Source organism: Elgaria multicarinata, chromosome 5 (assembly GCF_023053635.1).
Source record: "Elgaria multicarinata webbii isolate HBS135686 ecotype San Diego chromosome 5, rElgMul1.1.pri, whole genome shotgun sequence".
Lineage (NCBI taxonomy): Eukaryota > Metazoa > Chordata > Lepidosauria > Squamata > Anguidae > Elgaria > Elgaria multicarinata.
The window spans coordinates 47206425-47221093 of NC_086175.1; the positions used below are offsets into that span (position 1 = coordinate 47206425).

At 44.7% G+C, this 14669-nt stretch overlaps 1 protein-coding gene across 1 annotated transcript in view; it reads left to right on the forward strand.

Moving 5' to 3' along the window:
* Positions 1–2930: 2930 nt before the first annotated feature.
* Positions 2931–14669, forward strand: part of GABRA5 (gamma-aminobutyric acid type A receptor subunit alpha5) — a 66606-nt gene continuing 54867 nt past the window's right edge. Inside the window, exon 1 of the mRNA XM_063127499.1 lies at positions 2931–3052. Coding sequence (XP_062983569.1) covers positions 2967–3052 — 86 coding nt within the window. The 5' untranslated portion in view covers positions 2931–2966. The remainder of the gene's footprint in view (positions 3053–14669) is intronic.

Sequence of the window (14669 nt, forward strand, 5' to 3'; positions counted from 1 at the left end):
CTGTATGCTATGGGTTCCTATGCTAAGGAACCAGGGTTGACTATGGCTCATTGACCGAAGCAGGTTTACTCAGAAGTGAATCCCACTGAGTTCCTCAGCAGCCTTTGGCAGCCTGGTGCCCGCACACATTTGCCAGGGCAAAAAGAAAAGAAGAAGCCCCAAGTCTCGTGAAGGCAAAGGAGAACTATAAGGTTACTAACAAGTCTTACATAAGGACAGGTCTATACACATCTGCACAGCATCTGTTTTCCCAAAGTTCTGAAAATCACCCGTCCAGTCCAAAGCAGATACGCGATCCCCAGTCCAGAAAAACGAGGTCTTCCTCGCGGCTCGGCCGTCAACGACACGAGCCCTCCACTGCCTTGGGAATCCCCCTTCCTCGAAACAATGCCATTTCAGAAGCGCTGGGCCAGCAGTCTTGAGCTCTCCTGTGCCTCGGAAGGGACGCAGTGATTCATATGGGCTGCTTCTGCCATGCGTGCAGCGGCCTCTGCTGGCGCACAGCTGCCCGGCAGCCGTTCCGCTACATGCCCGGGAGAAGCCATGTGGAGGATACGGGGGAAAGAAGACTAGGGGTGTCGGAGAAGGTCTGAGGGGGGAAGCGAAAAAGAGAAAAGGGGGAGAAAATAATAGTAATAATAACCGCCGCGCGGCCTTGGAAGGCTGCTTGGATCCGAGCCACCGCCGCCCTCCAAGGCTTCCTTTTGGGGAGACGAGGTTTTATTCCCAGCAGCCTGGATTTCCTGGGCAACAGCCTGAGCTAAGAGAGATCGACGGCGAGGGAGGCGAAATCCACTCGGAGGTGCTTCCTCCCCCAGCAATCGGTGAGCCGCTCGGTTTTCCTACCCCGCTTGTATTAAGTCGCCGTACGATTTGCGCAATTCCGTCGGGGATGGCCAGCAAAGGGGGTGAGGAGGAGGGGGGTGGGTGGGAAGAGGATCGACCGACAGCTGGACATGAGCACGAGAGAGCCGAGTGGCTGTCCTCTGCTGGAGGCAATGCCCACGGCGGGGGAAGAGGCCACAGGAAGTCGCCCAAAGGCAAACTTTGCTGGCCGGCCTGGCGACTCCAAAAGGGACCCGCCGGCTTTTGCGCGCCTCGGGCTGCCCCAGCCGCTGGCTGATCTGGTGGTGGTGGTGGTGGTGGTGGTGGTGAGGCCAGGAGGGCGGGTGTTTCCCTCCCTTCCGAAGTCTGAGAGGGGCGAGCCAGGGCGATGGGCAGCAGCCGCGGCGGGCGGGAGTTGCACTTCTGCTCTTTCGCAGGAGTTTGCAGGAGTTGTGCGTGCGCGACCGGGGCAGCAGCGGGGGGCTCGGCGGAGACGAGGCAGGCGCCCGATCGCCTTCATTGCAGCGCGCGGCGCTCGGTGCGGTAGGAGCGGCGGCGGCGGCGGCGGCCACGACAACTGCAAGACACCCCAAAGGCGCCAGCAGCCGGGGCCGCATGCGTGGAGCGGGCTGCGGGTATGGCGGTTTTCTTGGGACGGAAGGCGGGGGGCGCGTGGCGGCGGGCAGCGCGGGCAAGCCCTGGCTGGGCAGAGGGCTGACGGGGCGCCCGGGCTCTGCGCCTGAGCGGCGGAAGAGGCAGCTGCTGCTGCTGGAGGGAACAGCCTGCTGCGGCTCCGCAGTGCCCTCTTTCTCCGGCCGAGCGAGGGAGGGGAAGGGGGGAAGAGGCGGGTGGAGCGGCGTGGGGTTTGTGGGAAGAGCCTCCCCACACGAGGCCGGGGCTTGACGGCGGGAGCGCAGCGGGAAGTGGTGGGGAGAGAGGAGAGCGGGCAGCAGAGGGAGGCGGGTTTTTCCTCCGTCTGTACTTAAGTCCATTTTTAAAATAAAGAAAGAGAAAAGAGAAAGGAAAGGCCCAGTTCTTTACTCCTGGTGTTTAGTTGTCACCTGAATATTTCTGGGATTGATGGCTGCCACACACGCACACACACGCACACGCCTTCCGTAGCTAGTCTAGAGCCTCTTGCATGCCTAGATTGAGTGCACATTCTTGTAAGACTCAGGTAGACAAGGAAGAGCGAGAGGGAAATGCCTTGAAAGGCTTCTCTCTTTTTTTTGCCACATCTCTATCTATCTATCTATCTATCTATCTATCTATCTATCACCTATCGATCTCAATCAGGGAAGGGTGAGCGATTTCCCTCAAATATAAGCTTTTGCAGTCACGCAGGCGGGCAGCCATCCAAGGAATGCCAGTCCATCTTGCAAGCAGGTATGGTTGTCATGCCTCCCCCCCCCCACAAGCCCCCCTCCCGCGTAGTTGTGTTGTGAAGGTGCATTAAAACAAATGGGGCCTTTGTTTAACTTGGGGCACTTCTCCTTATTAGCAGCCTGAATTTCAGTTTCTAATAGCTGGCTTCTTGCTGTGTGTGTGTGTGTGTGTGTGTGTGTGTTTAAATAGGTAAGACAAAAGAGTGATTCCACCTAGGAAAAGGACACACGCACATACATTATACAAATAACAACGTGTTAAAAGGAAGTGTTAAGCATATCTTCTGTAGTATTTATAATTATTTTGTAATGGTGTTCCAATCTGAACAGTGTAGATTTCTTTCTATCCAGATTTGTATGTGGAACAGAGATGAGATGTACCATTTATAACAATACATTTATGGAAAGTAATTTCATTACAGAAACTAGCTGCAACCACCAAAGATCCCTAATCTACTAGAGTCCTCGTTGTCCAAGCAGTTCAGGACATCTGAATTCATTTGTGCATCCTGCTTGTAGAGAGAGATGCATGCACAACCTTATGTAAATTCCGAATGAATTTGGGGCTATTGGAATATCCCCTCTGTGGGTTGGACAAATGGTGCACTGTGTATTGCTTGATATCTGACCTGTTTTATATCTTAAGTTAACACTTATGTGTATTTCTGCCTCCCTTGTCTGCTGCAGCTTCAGAACAAAGGTGGCAAAGGTACACCCCTGCAAAGTCAGCTGCTTCTATTAATAATTTCACTGGGAATGGACAATGGGATGTTCTCTGGTTTTATCATGATCAAAAACTGCTTTCTGCTCTGCATTTCCATGAATTTAGCCAGTCATTTTGGGTAAGTTATCACAAGTTTGGTGTTTGTTTGCTTTTAAACTACTTTTTATTAAACTTTATATGTTTACTTGAGGTGTTTTTAAAGGGCTTTGTTAAAAATTGAAAATGAAAACCATAAACTGTTCCCCCCCCAAAAAAAAGAGTCAAAGGGAAACATTTTCATGCACACCTGATACTAAGACAGCCAATGTCATATCAATGTCAAATTGTTGGATTTAGAGAGATCTGATTGCGTCTTGAGCAAAGCATCGGCCTCTGTTTTCCCATCTGTGAAATAGCAACAATATGAATGTAATATATGTGGATATTCTGAGATCAAGTAAGAAACAAATTGTAAAATTGTGGCATGTTAAGGAAGTACCTGTGAATGTCGTTATTGGTGGTGGTGATGGTGGTGGTAGTAGTATACCCAGCTGCATGGCAGATATTGGGAAGGGGATACTAGTCAGTCAGGAAGCTTATGTAGTTATAGCTAGGAAAATAGACACATGAGTGACTTGCCATTTGCTTTCCCTGATCCTGCTGTACTATCCAGAAGGGCAACTAATGGATTACCAAGATGCACATGTTTCATGAGTTTTTAGTTCAAGACAGCAAAACAGATGTACTAGTTTCTCTTTCACATGTTGCCTAGAAGTGGAAGTCGCTTGCACACCCACCTTCTGTTGCCTCTAGTGATGGACAGAGCAGCTCCCAGGAATTGGAATGGGGGTGAGGGCATCATGACAGAAATTCTGCACCCACTGTAGTCAAATTAATCATGCCTTTTGAGTTTGGCTTGGTCCCACTTGGTCCCACTTCATGCTGGGCCAACCTCAAAATTGCTTCCATCCTACTACCTCCGCTGTTCCCCGGCTTTCGGCAGTGGTGTAGTTAGATAATTAATGGTCTTATGAAGTTCCCCTCTTTAGATGATAATGTGTATTACTTCAAAATGTGTCAAGTGAGCCCTGTTGTATATGAGGTCCTCCTGTTCAATGAGGCCCTGGACCTCTGGCCCAAAGTCCTTCCTTGATGACACCACTAACTCGCCTTGCCAGTTCCCAGCCACCACTCCAAGGGGAAAGTGGAGGGCAGGAGAGCAGGGCCTCTCAGCTGCAAATGGCAGGCTCTGTGCATCATTTCCCCTCATATCATGGCTCTTGACTGCAAGCCATATGGCCCCTGATCTCCTCCTTTCCACTGGCTGGCACAACCTCCTCCCTGCCCCCCCACGACAGAAAGAGAGTGACAAAGTGGAACAGGCAGGTAGGCTTGGAGGATGGAGTGAGAATCAGGCTACTTGACTGTTCTATGTTTTAACCAACACCCCCACACCATTGAGATTCCTCAAGTTTTTGACTCAAACAGTGGAGCAGAACAACTGATTGATGGGCTGAGCAGGTGGGAAGCTCACCCATTCCTGGCTAAAAAGAGTCAGGCTTGTGTTCTAGTACTTCAGTGTGTTGGGATCACAAAAGTCAGCATGACTGTATAAATCACTTGAAAAGAAAGATTCCCGATAGGTTTCAAGCTCTAGGAAGTAGAAACAGTAGAAGTAAAAATGCTATTATAGCACTGAACAGTAAAATTAACTTCCTTTGTTCTTTTTTTAAAAAAGAACTCCTTCCCTTCTCATTGGTAAGTCTTTAAAAGTACAGGGAAACATAATCATTTTTATTCTGAGGACTTATCATTTCATTTAGCACTTTATTGGAGCCTTCCCCAACCTGGTGCCCTCCAGATGTGTCGGACTACATCTCCCAGAATCCCCCAGCCAGACTTTCGGAAGTTTACGGTGTGCTTCTGAAACCATGAACTCATTAGTTTGTCTTAGGCAGGCTGCTGTCTCTGAGCTGCAGCCCCCCATTTATAATGTGGGAATCAAACTAGCCCATTTTATAGGATTGCCAAAACGCTGGCTAACAATGGGGCATATTTCCAAGCAGATGTGCATATGGGATCCAACTGTCTGTTAACAGAAAATGTGCTAAAGTGTTGTCTAAAGGCGAAATGTCATTTTTCTTCATATTAGTCTGAGTCCTACTATTCTATTTGGGAAATAGGCAATTTTTGAACTCTCTTCTAATTGACACTTTTCACAAACTTATTAGGAAATATCTCAATTATGTGATCTAAAGGAAAGTACTTAGATTATTTTTTCAAAAAAAGAAAAGAATTCGAGGTTGTTACATTCTTAGTTGCTCTGGTGTTTTTGCAATTAATGGTATAACCCCAGTGGATTTCAGTGAGAATGTCAATTTCAATAAGAAATATATTTTAGATGTTTTTCTTTTAAAATACATCGTCATATTTTTTTTTCAGAGCTTGGTAGAAATCTTATTTTAAGAATGCAATGTAATAGTAAAGATCAGCCAAACACTGGGTTCCAGATAATGACCAAGCCAGATGTTGCAGATGTTTGGAACTCAGTGTCTCAACAACGAAGAGCGAAAGATCTTTTCATTGTATCTGATCTGTCCTCAGTTTTTCAGCTGCTGAAGTCACAGAACCAACCAAAAGTGGATAAAACTGAAGGCAAATGCCTGGGCATTATTATCTCGGAAGAAACTCATAGTAGACCTTAATGGAAAGAGCATCATGGCTGAGATGGTACTGAGGCCAAGGAGCTGAAAGCAAGTGTTGGGTTGCTGGGGCAACTAGGATGTAAACCAATGTGATCTCTCATCCCAGCTGAAAGCAACTTGTTGACCTGGTTGCCTGGGTAACCAGGACACTTGTCTGTGTTCCTGCAAGGAGGGAAGTCTTGCAGTTGTTCTGGAGCTGGGACAGAACAGGTATAGCAGGAGCAGAAATTTGGAAGAAAGATGGTGGCTGGATCAAGAAGGATGTCCTGTATCTTTCCCAGATCAGAATGAACTGGAGTAGTAGTAGTGAGAGTGAGGTCAACCCCATCCTTCGTGTCTGAGGCTATTGTCAGGGAAGCCTTGATGGACTTGGGCCCAACCCAGAGGAGGTGTCAGCCAGGTTCCATTCATACCATCATGTGAATACAGACCTAAATTGGTTTAATAGTCATTCTGTCTACCCAGAGAGCTCTGGGAACTCCCAGGAGGTTAGGGAATCTCTTGTAGAGACTTCTTGGTACCCTCGTGACACTACATTTCCCAGGATTCTTTGTGGGAAGTCAGGACAGTTAAACTGGTACACAGTTGGTGTGTTTGTAGCGTGACATGCAGACCAACCCTCCATCTTTGTTTTTACACAAGGTGGCAGATGTGAGAATGTGGAAAGAAGGCCTGCCACTTCTGTTGTTCCACAATTCAAATACCTATTTGAGTTTTGGTGCTGTGCATCATCGTTATATTGAGCAGTGTATTGAACAAATTGTCATTACAGGCATATTTAGCCAGGGACAAAATATAAAGGAGGTTTGCTGACAGTTTCCAAATTATAAAAAGAACCTTAGAAAGAAGAGGGACAGCAATGTTTAACCTGACCATTGAAATTTAGACAAGGAACAGTTGGAAGTAAAAACTTTCTAACTCTAAGAGCTGATTTGGGCAAGATGAGAATGTGGCTGTGTGTGTGTGAATAGAAAGCAAAGATTTCTGTTTCTTTGCTTCTCCGATGCATGTGAAATAGAGCTTTCACATCTTGCCCAAAGAAGAGAGATGCAGGCTGGAGGAAACAACTTGGGGGAAGTGCAGGGACAGGAAATGCAAAATACTTGTACTTCCTGCTCTACTTGCATCATTGCCATATCCAAAGCCACTTAAAAGCACTTCAGCAATAGAACAAGCTTTCCATTGTTCATGTGTGTTAAGGAGTAGTGTCAGGCAACAACAAGAGCTGGCAAGAACCTGGTGTGGGTATCCTGGTCACAGCAACAAATTTCCAAAGTGAGGGGTTGCAGCAAATGTGAGAGCTTTATATCAGGCAGTGGCATGGGATTGGCTCTCTGGGGTCACCTGACATCAGGAGGATTCTGAGTAGTGGTTGTAGTGTCCAGTTCAGCTTGTCTGTAGTTCCTACCTCTGGCCAGCAGCTGGGGTGGTGCAGGATTCAGGGAAACTTTGCTTGATCTTCAGAGATCCCAGTTTGATCCCTCTTCATACTTATTGTCTTATCCTATTTTAAAACAATAGGTTTGGGTGAAGAAGGGCTGGGCAGAAAAGCAGATCTGCAAGGCTTTTCTACACAAGCATTTATCTTGTGCTCGTCATTCTTTGGATGGCGTTGTGCCCCTCCAGTTTCATTTCTAAGTCTAACCAGCACTTCTGGTGCATTTTTGTAGAGCAGGGAAAATGTGAAAGTGAAAGAAAGCATGATTTCCTCTTCTGTATTTGCACTATTCTGCTATACCACAGTGCCACCTAGAGGTTATGTAGTTGAAACGCAGAAAAGGAAACGCTCCTTGTGTAGATCCCAATTCCATGATGAAACTGAAAGTAGATGCAGCAGATTAGTAGCCAATTAGCAAGCTCATGTGGAAAAGCTCTAAATGTTTTGGACTTCAACTCCTAGCATTCCTGACCATTGGCCATGCTGGCAGAGCCTATAGGAGTTGGAAGTCCCAAACATCTTGAAATCTACCTTCTGCCCATCCCTGGGCTGAAGAATCCATCTCATTAATACATTCTGAGTGCAAGGCAGCATTTTCTAGGATATTAAACCTTGTACCTTCTGTGTTTTATGCAGCACTGTAAACATGAAATGAAAACATGTGGTTACTCACAAAAGGCATGTGAGTGTGTTAGATGATGCACTAGAATACCTAACTGAAGGGCCAGAACCAGGAAAATGATCCCTCTTGTATGATTCCTGCTGAAGCTTTCTCAACGAACTGTAACGAAGTGGCATTATGAGGACTATACCAGCCCAGCAGAGAATAGGCAGCCATTCTGCATTATGCCATTTTGTCCTTAAGGCTTTAGCAAAATGGTTTTTAAGCAGGTAAAACTTGCCAAACATATCCCCATAATCAACTGCAGGGGTAAAGTTCTGAATTCACTGCAATGTTGGCTGTAAACTGTTCAGACGCTCATCTCTCTCTCTCTCTCTCTCTCTCTCTCTCTCTCTCTCTCGGCAATGCAGGAGGGGTATGAGAATGTGCATAATACAGCAGAGAAATTCTGTCCTCGTTTAGCTGCGGTTTAGTAACTAGCTTGTGAAATGTTTGGGGAACCCACAGAAATGCCATATAGATCTTCATAAGGCTTGGTCCAATAATTTTAAGCAGCATTTTCAATGTAGCCACTTGACATCTATTGTTGCCATTTGTCACAGCCAGGCACTTCTGTAATTACTTTTTGTTTTATGGTGTATTTTGTAAAAGTAGTAAACTAAAATCCAATATACTATAAGTGATTCAATATATGATCCCCCCCTCTCCCAACGCCCTAGCCACTGTAGAAACCAGAGAAGTCCCCTCACTTCATTAGCTGCTGTGCAGCTAAATTCTTTGCACCCACTAGGATAGCCTTTATTGGCCAAGAAGTAGTAGTAAAATACCAATTCTGGAAATGAATAAATACTTAGGAAGTAGAGCTGAAACATTGTAAATTAGAAATCTGGCGATGTGTTTTTTTTTTTTACCGATGCTTGGAATGCTGAACTCTAGTTAAAGTGGAGAACGTCCCTCCCAAATTCAGTTCAGTTTCAGTTTTAGTATTATAGCGACTCATACCAAAATTATTAATGCCTCTCTGTTAGTCATCAGGGGGAAGGTCTCAAAATAACGTGCAACGTGTAACATGAAAGTCGCAATAAGAATAAAAGTATGTGGGGAGGAGGGAGTGAAGATTTCGAAATGTTGCCAGCTCATGCTAGCCAGGGTGAGAAGTGGAGCGGCAGCTTTTGTCCTCTTTGTTCCAGCAGTTCTTCCCTTCCACCCCCGTTGGTTGCAAGGAAAAGGATCCCATAAAGATTGACAGGATAGTCTGCAGGTCTGTTTTGTCACAGCCATACTGGCACACGGAAGAGATCACAACGGTGGTGGGCTGCTAATAGTCTTTCTTCCTGAAGTGGCGTCCCATACCTAGACGCAGACACGGAGCCAAATCAATTTTTCACATGCGTTCTACCATTTTCAGCCATTGCATTCTCCCATGCCCCATTTTCAGATCTTCCAGGGAGGGGCTTCTCTTGTTCCTTTCACCATCGGAGTTATATTTGGTCGGGATGTGAGAGAGGGCCTTCTCAGTGGCTGCACACAGGTTCTAGAATTCCCTCTCCTTCCACCGGCAAGCAGAGGGCTTTTTATTATTATTATTCAGGCAGGCCTTTGGCATATAAACTGGTCTCTTGCTGAAGCAGCTTTTAATTGGCTGGGTTTTCATGATTTATTTTATTGTGTTTGTAATTGTGTTTTTAATGTATTTGTTTTTATTATTGTTTTAATTTAATTTTTATCTTGGTCTTATTATTGCTTGGAGCACCAGTTTTGGGTGGAAAGGCAGGATATAAATCAAATAAGTGAATGAATGAATGAATGAATACAATTTTCATGTGCTAGGGTATCTAATCTAGATTACAGCCAGGATATCTTGTGAAACAACACTAGCAAACATAAATCAATATTACCATTCAAGAAAACCTGTGTGTTTCAACTGAGAATGGAGATCGATCTGGGTAAATATTGGGTTTTATATTTTCAAAACTCTGTGTGTGTGGCGGGGGGAGGGATCAACTATTGTTTGTTTCTTCATCTCAGCAGTCCAAGAGACTGTTATAAATGCAACCTGAAACCATCACAGCACCTAGTTGAGCCTCATTTGTCTGCAACCTCTTCCCATATTCCACCTCAAGACTGTGACTAAGTGCAGGTTCCATGGCTTCCGCATCAGCCTGTGTTTTTCCTCCCTTCCCCTCTCCTTTTGCGTTATTTGCCATCTAGCCTAATGACAAATTCTGGAGAACTTGCACATGGTGAGTCCTAAGGTGGCACATGCCTTGTTTTAAAGAAGTCGTCCCCTTTTTGCTGCCACACCACCGTTTTTGCCATTGCACTAGTTAGGTTGCACAAGCATTGGTTTATTACGTCATTAGCACTAATCATGGACAGATGTGGTGTAGCGGCTAGAGTGTTGGACTGGGAGTTGGGAGTTCTGGGTTCTAGTCCCCACTCGGCCATGGAAACCCACTGGGTGACTTTGGGCCAGTCACAGCCTCTCAGCCCAGCCTACCTCACAGGGTTGTTGTTGCAAGGATAAAACGGAGAGATGGATTATGTATGCCACCTTGGGTTCCTTAGAGGAAAAAAGGTGGGATATAAAATGCAATAATAATAAACATTGGATAATACTCTTAATTACTGAGATTAATAGCTTCAACGTAAAGTATGCTGGTATTTTTGGCAATTTAGTTCTTCACCCTTTGGCTCTGCCCACCATTGGGATGTGGACCCTGAGAGCTCCTCTGAAATTGAATTTGGTCCTTGCACTGAAAGAGACTCCACATCAGAGCCTGGATTTACATTTGCACTAAGATACATGGAAGATAAATTCAGCTCTACTGCAGTCATACCTTCTATTTAGGTATCTCATTTTGGTGGTGGTAGCTTATGTGTGCTCCAAGGGGACCAGAGAATATTGCTCTGGTACCAGCTTTAGCAGCTGGGAAGAAGAAAGCATTTCAGCAGTACAGGTTCCCTACTCATTCACTTTCAAAGTCTTTCTCCACTACATAAATTTTAAAAGTACTGGAGCTCTGTGCTTTATTATTTTATCTGGCTAACCCAGACAAGAAAAAATGAAAGGAAAGAAAAAGTACATGCCACTTTCAACTTTCTTAAAAATGGTTGTCTGCCTTGAGCCATCCCGCCTCTTTAACAAGATACTTTAAAATATTGCCTCTACTTCTTGTTCCTTTGCTCTCCTTCAGTGCAGAGACCAAGAAACAAATTTACTCAATGAACAAATCATTACAAAAATAATTTCCAGAGAATTCTGGCAATGTTTCTCTGCTGTTAGGAGACACTCAAGACAGAATGGCAGAAACGTGCATTTCCTGTAGTACATGAAATCGCTATTTCCAGGAGTGTGGTATATGCAATGCCATGATGATAACAAATATCCATGACAATAACTAATTGTTTCAGGGCCTACATTTATTTTGAAATCAAAAGCAATTGATCAGGTTTAATCATGCAAATGGAAGAAGCCCTATTGTTGAGGCCCTTGTTGACATAGGATTCTTATCCATGAGACATTTCTGGGTGTTTTAAACATTTCAAAAAAGCTTCACTGTAATAGCTCTAAATCAGTCTTGATCAACCTGGTGCCTTCCAGATATTTTGGACTTCATCTCCCATCAGCCCCAATCTGCATGGCCAATGGTTGGGAATTCCAGAAGCTATAGTCCAAAAATCTGGAGGCATGAGGTTAGGAAAGACTGCTCTAAATAGTCCCCATGACTTTCTTTCTGATCTAACTAAACTGCCTTCTCTGTTCAAGCTCATAGGATGGTCATGTCATCTGTCTTACTTTACAGAGGACAGTCCTCTCTTTGAAGAGCTGGGTAAAAGATAAAAGAAGGGCAAGCAGGAGCCTTGTGATTGTCCCTCAAAAGTTAGCACCTGGAAGAGCAGGCCCACAGGCCACCTGGACACAGTATTCCCCACTGTGGTGGGATGTATTTTATCTATGTTCAGATTATAGGAATTATTTCTAAATTTGCCTCTCTACATATAAACTAAAATATGCAAAATTTAATGCAAAACTGTCTCCTCTTTTCTCTCCTCCCCCTTTTGGCAATGTGTAAATGGCCCCCATACTCTTCAATAAAACCACCTGTCTCTTTCATCTTTCAATGTTACAAAACTTGTGGTACAGGCAAGGACAAGGGGCCTGTGACAAAATGTTGCAGCGTAGAGTGCTGCCTGTTCAGGTTTCCAGACATCCCATCCCATCATCCTTTCTCCTAGTTTTCTCCCTGCCCCAAGAGTCAGTCAGTATTCTTCATCCACAGAACATGCTCATTAGGATGGGTTTGGGGGGAGGGGGCTTAGGGTCTCCCCCGCTAAATATTTTTTGTGCTTCTGCAAAACTTGGACTTCCCTCAAACATGCTTATACCTTTGCTTCGTTCATGGGTGATGCTATTTTGGCTATATATAGGACTGCACTTGGAGAATTCTATTTGCTAATGGATGTATGATTAAAGAAGATGGGGAACTAAAGTATACACCAGATTGGTACAGCAGCTGGAGCAGTCTTCCCTAACCTGGTGCCATCCAGATATTTTGGACTTCTTCTCCCATTTGCCCCAGACAGCATGGCCAGTGGTCATGAACGCTGGGAGTTGTTCAGAATATTCAGAAGGCTCCAGGTTGTGGACGGCTGAGCTAGAGTGTTTGATTCGGATGCGTTTATTCCTAGTCAGCCATGAAATTTAATGTCCAACCTGGGGCAAGTCACTATTTCTCAACCTAACCTACTACACCAGGTTGTTGCAGCACAGCTAAAAGGCTTCTCTGATCTCCTTGGAGGATAGAAATGAAGTTTCACCAAGCTCTTCAGCCAGAACCAGGATAGAAGCAAATGCTAGTTTCTGCCAGATTAAATAGGCTGGCAGGATTAGTACAAGTGGCACAGCAACTCTCAACGACAAGAAAAACAAAACCAGCTAGAGTAGCCTTGCCCAAACTGGTGCCCTCTAGGGTTTTTTTACAAGTTCCACCATTCCTGGTTATTGGCCTTGATGGTTAGGGCTGATGGAAGAATGTCTAAAACACCTGGAAGGCCCCTTATTGGGTAAGATTGACCTAGCACCCGATTTCCATGCTCTGTTATGCTTCTTAGAGATACTTCTACACGTACATGCATGCTTTTGCTCCATGTACAAAGGTTCTACCAGCATGGCAGATTGACACTTTCCAGAGTATGTACATCGGTGAGATATACATGTGTGTGACATCATCTTAAACACATAACGAACTATGTGTGAGTTTCATGCAATGTCTTCTGCAACAATATTTTGTGTATTAGAAGTAAGTAAGGTGTAAAGTGGCCTGGAATGGTATTTTTTTTATTTAGCAAGTGGAAATGAACTTTAATAAGAAAGATCTGAGGTTTCAGAGTAACCAGTATATTCGGAGTGCTTGTTTGTTTTCCCAAGTACCCGCTTACAACTGGTGCTACATTTACTCCAGACACTTGTACCCAACCAGACACAGTAGTCAATGATTGGAACCAGATTATACATAGGGTTATTTTGGGTGCTGAAACTGAAGAAGCTTAAAAATTAAAAATGCTAACAGCAAACATTTTGCGCAGGTAAACGTTTGCTGGATCAAGCAGTCATGCCTCTTGCCAAAACAATTTAATAGTGTAATCAGTTCAGCTTCACTGAGACTATCAAAAAATGTCCAGCAAAATGAAATCTGAGAGAGGTTCACAGCATTCATACAGAAAGCTAAATCTTTCAGCATCTTCAGCATCACTGTCTCTGTTACTCTTTGTTTTAGAGCTTGCCAGATTACATGTGCAGATGTGTGTGTGTGTTAAGATGATGCTATCCTGCGGGTTATTTGATGGCAAGGCTTGCACAGGATGCTAAATTAGGCCCTGGAAATTACTAGAAATTTATTTCAGGCTCCAGAGTCTCCTCCCTTTTCTGTACCCCCACCTCCCGAAGTAGTTTCTTTATAGGCAGCTTTAAATAGAAATTGCACCAAAGCTCTACAAAGCATTAATAGTTTGTGTAATAAAGGATTGCTCGCCGGCACACTTCCAGAACGTGTCAGCTGGCCGTGTACCAAACAATGCAGACTTTCCTTTCCAAATAGCTCCTTGGATTCCTTGTTTTCAGATAGTTTTACAATGTAGCACTTCAAGTACTTATATTATATTACATAACATAGGATGTAATTGCTTCTAGAGAATACTGGGAGCAGGAAAGGGTTGGGTTAGACAAGAATCATGAGCGTTTCTTAGTCTTAATGTTTCCTTAAAGCACAATTTCATTTTTCAATCTGTGTGTCTGGGGAGGGGGTGGAGAGTGAGGAACACTTGATGGTGTCCTTTTACTGCCCTTAGAGAAGAGAAATTGCACAAAAGGTTTCAGTTGAAGAGTAAGTACATTAGTTGCTTTTCTCACTGGTTTGTGTTTACTTGGCATGCTGTTTCTACATTTCTAAATTACTTTCTAGGCTTTACCCCTTCAAACATACATAATGGCTGGAGGGATTTTTTTGGGACTGTTTTTAGGATGCAAGAACTAAGAATCACCAGTCACAATAGGGACTTTAATTTCCAAGCATGCATACAGTTCCTTAATGCTGATGTTTACATCCTTCTTCTCTATCATAGGCAAATTGTTCAGGCCTAAGGAGGCAGTTGTAAAAGTGCATAGAGACTTGGAAGGCTGCAGCTACTGGAAGCCCTGATAGGGACTGGGTACTGAAGTGCTATAAGAGAATTTGTGACAGTGGCAGTGACGGACTCCCTAGTGATTGGTTGCCCTATTGTCATAGAGAGGCATGGTAGATGAAAGGGTCACTCTGGTTGTCCTCAGATAAGCTGCCTTGATCCTAAGATTCTCCATTGGCTGGTCAGCTCAGATCCTAGACAGGGGTGAGACAGGCAGAAAGCCCTCAGGAAAGAGGAGCAGAAGAAGGAGACACCCAGGACAAGAGGGGGCAGGGACCTGAGAAGGCAACAGGTCAAGGGAAAGGTG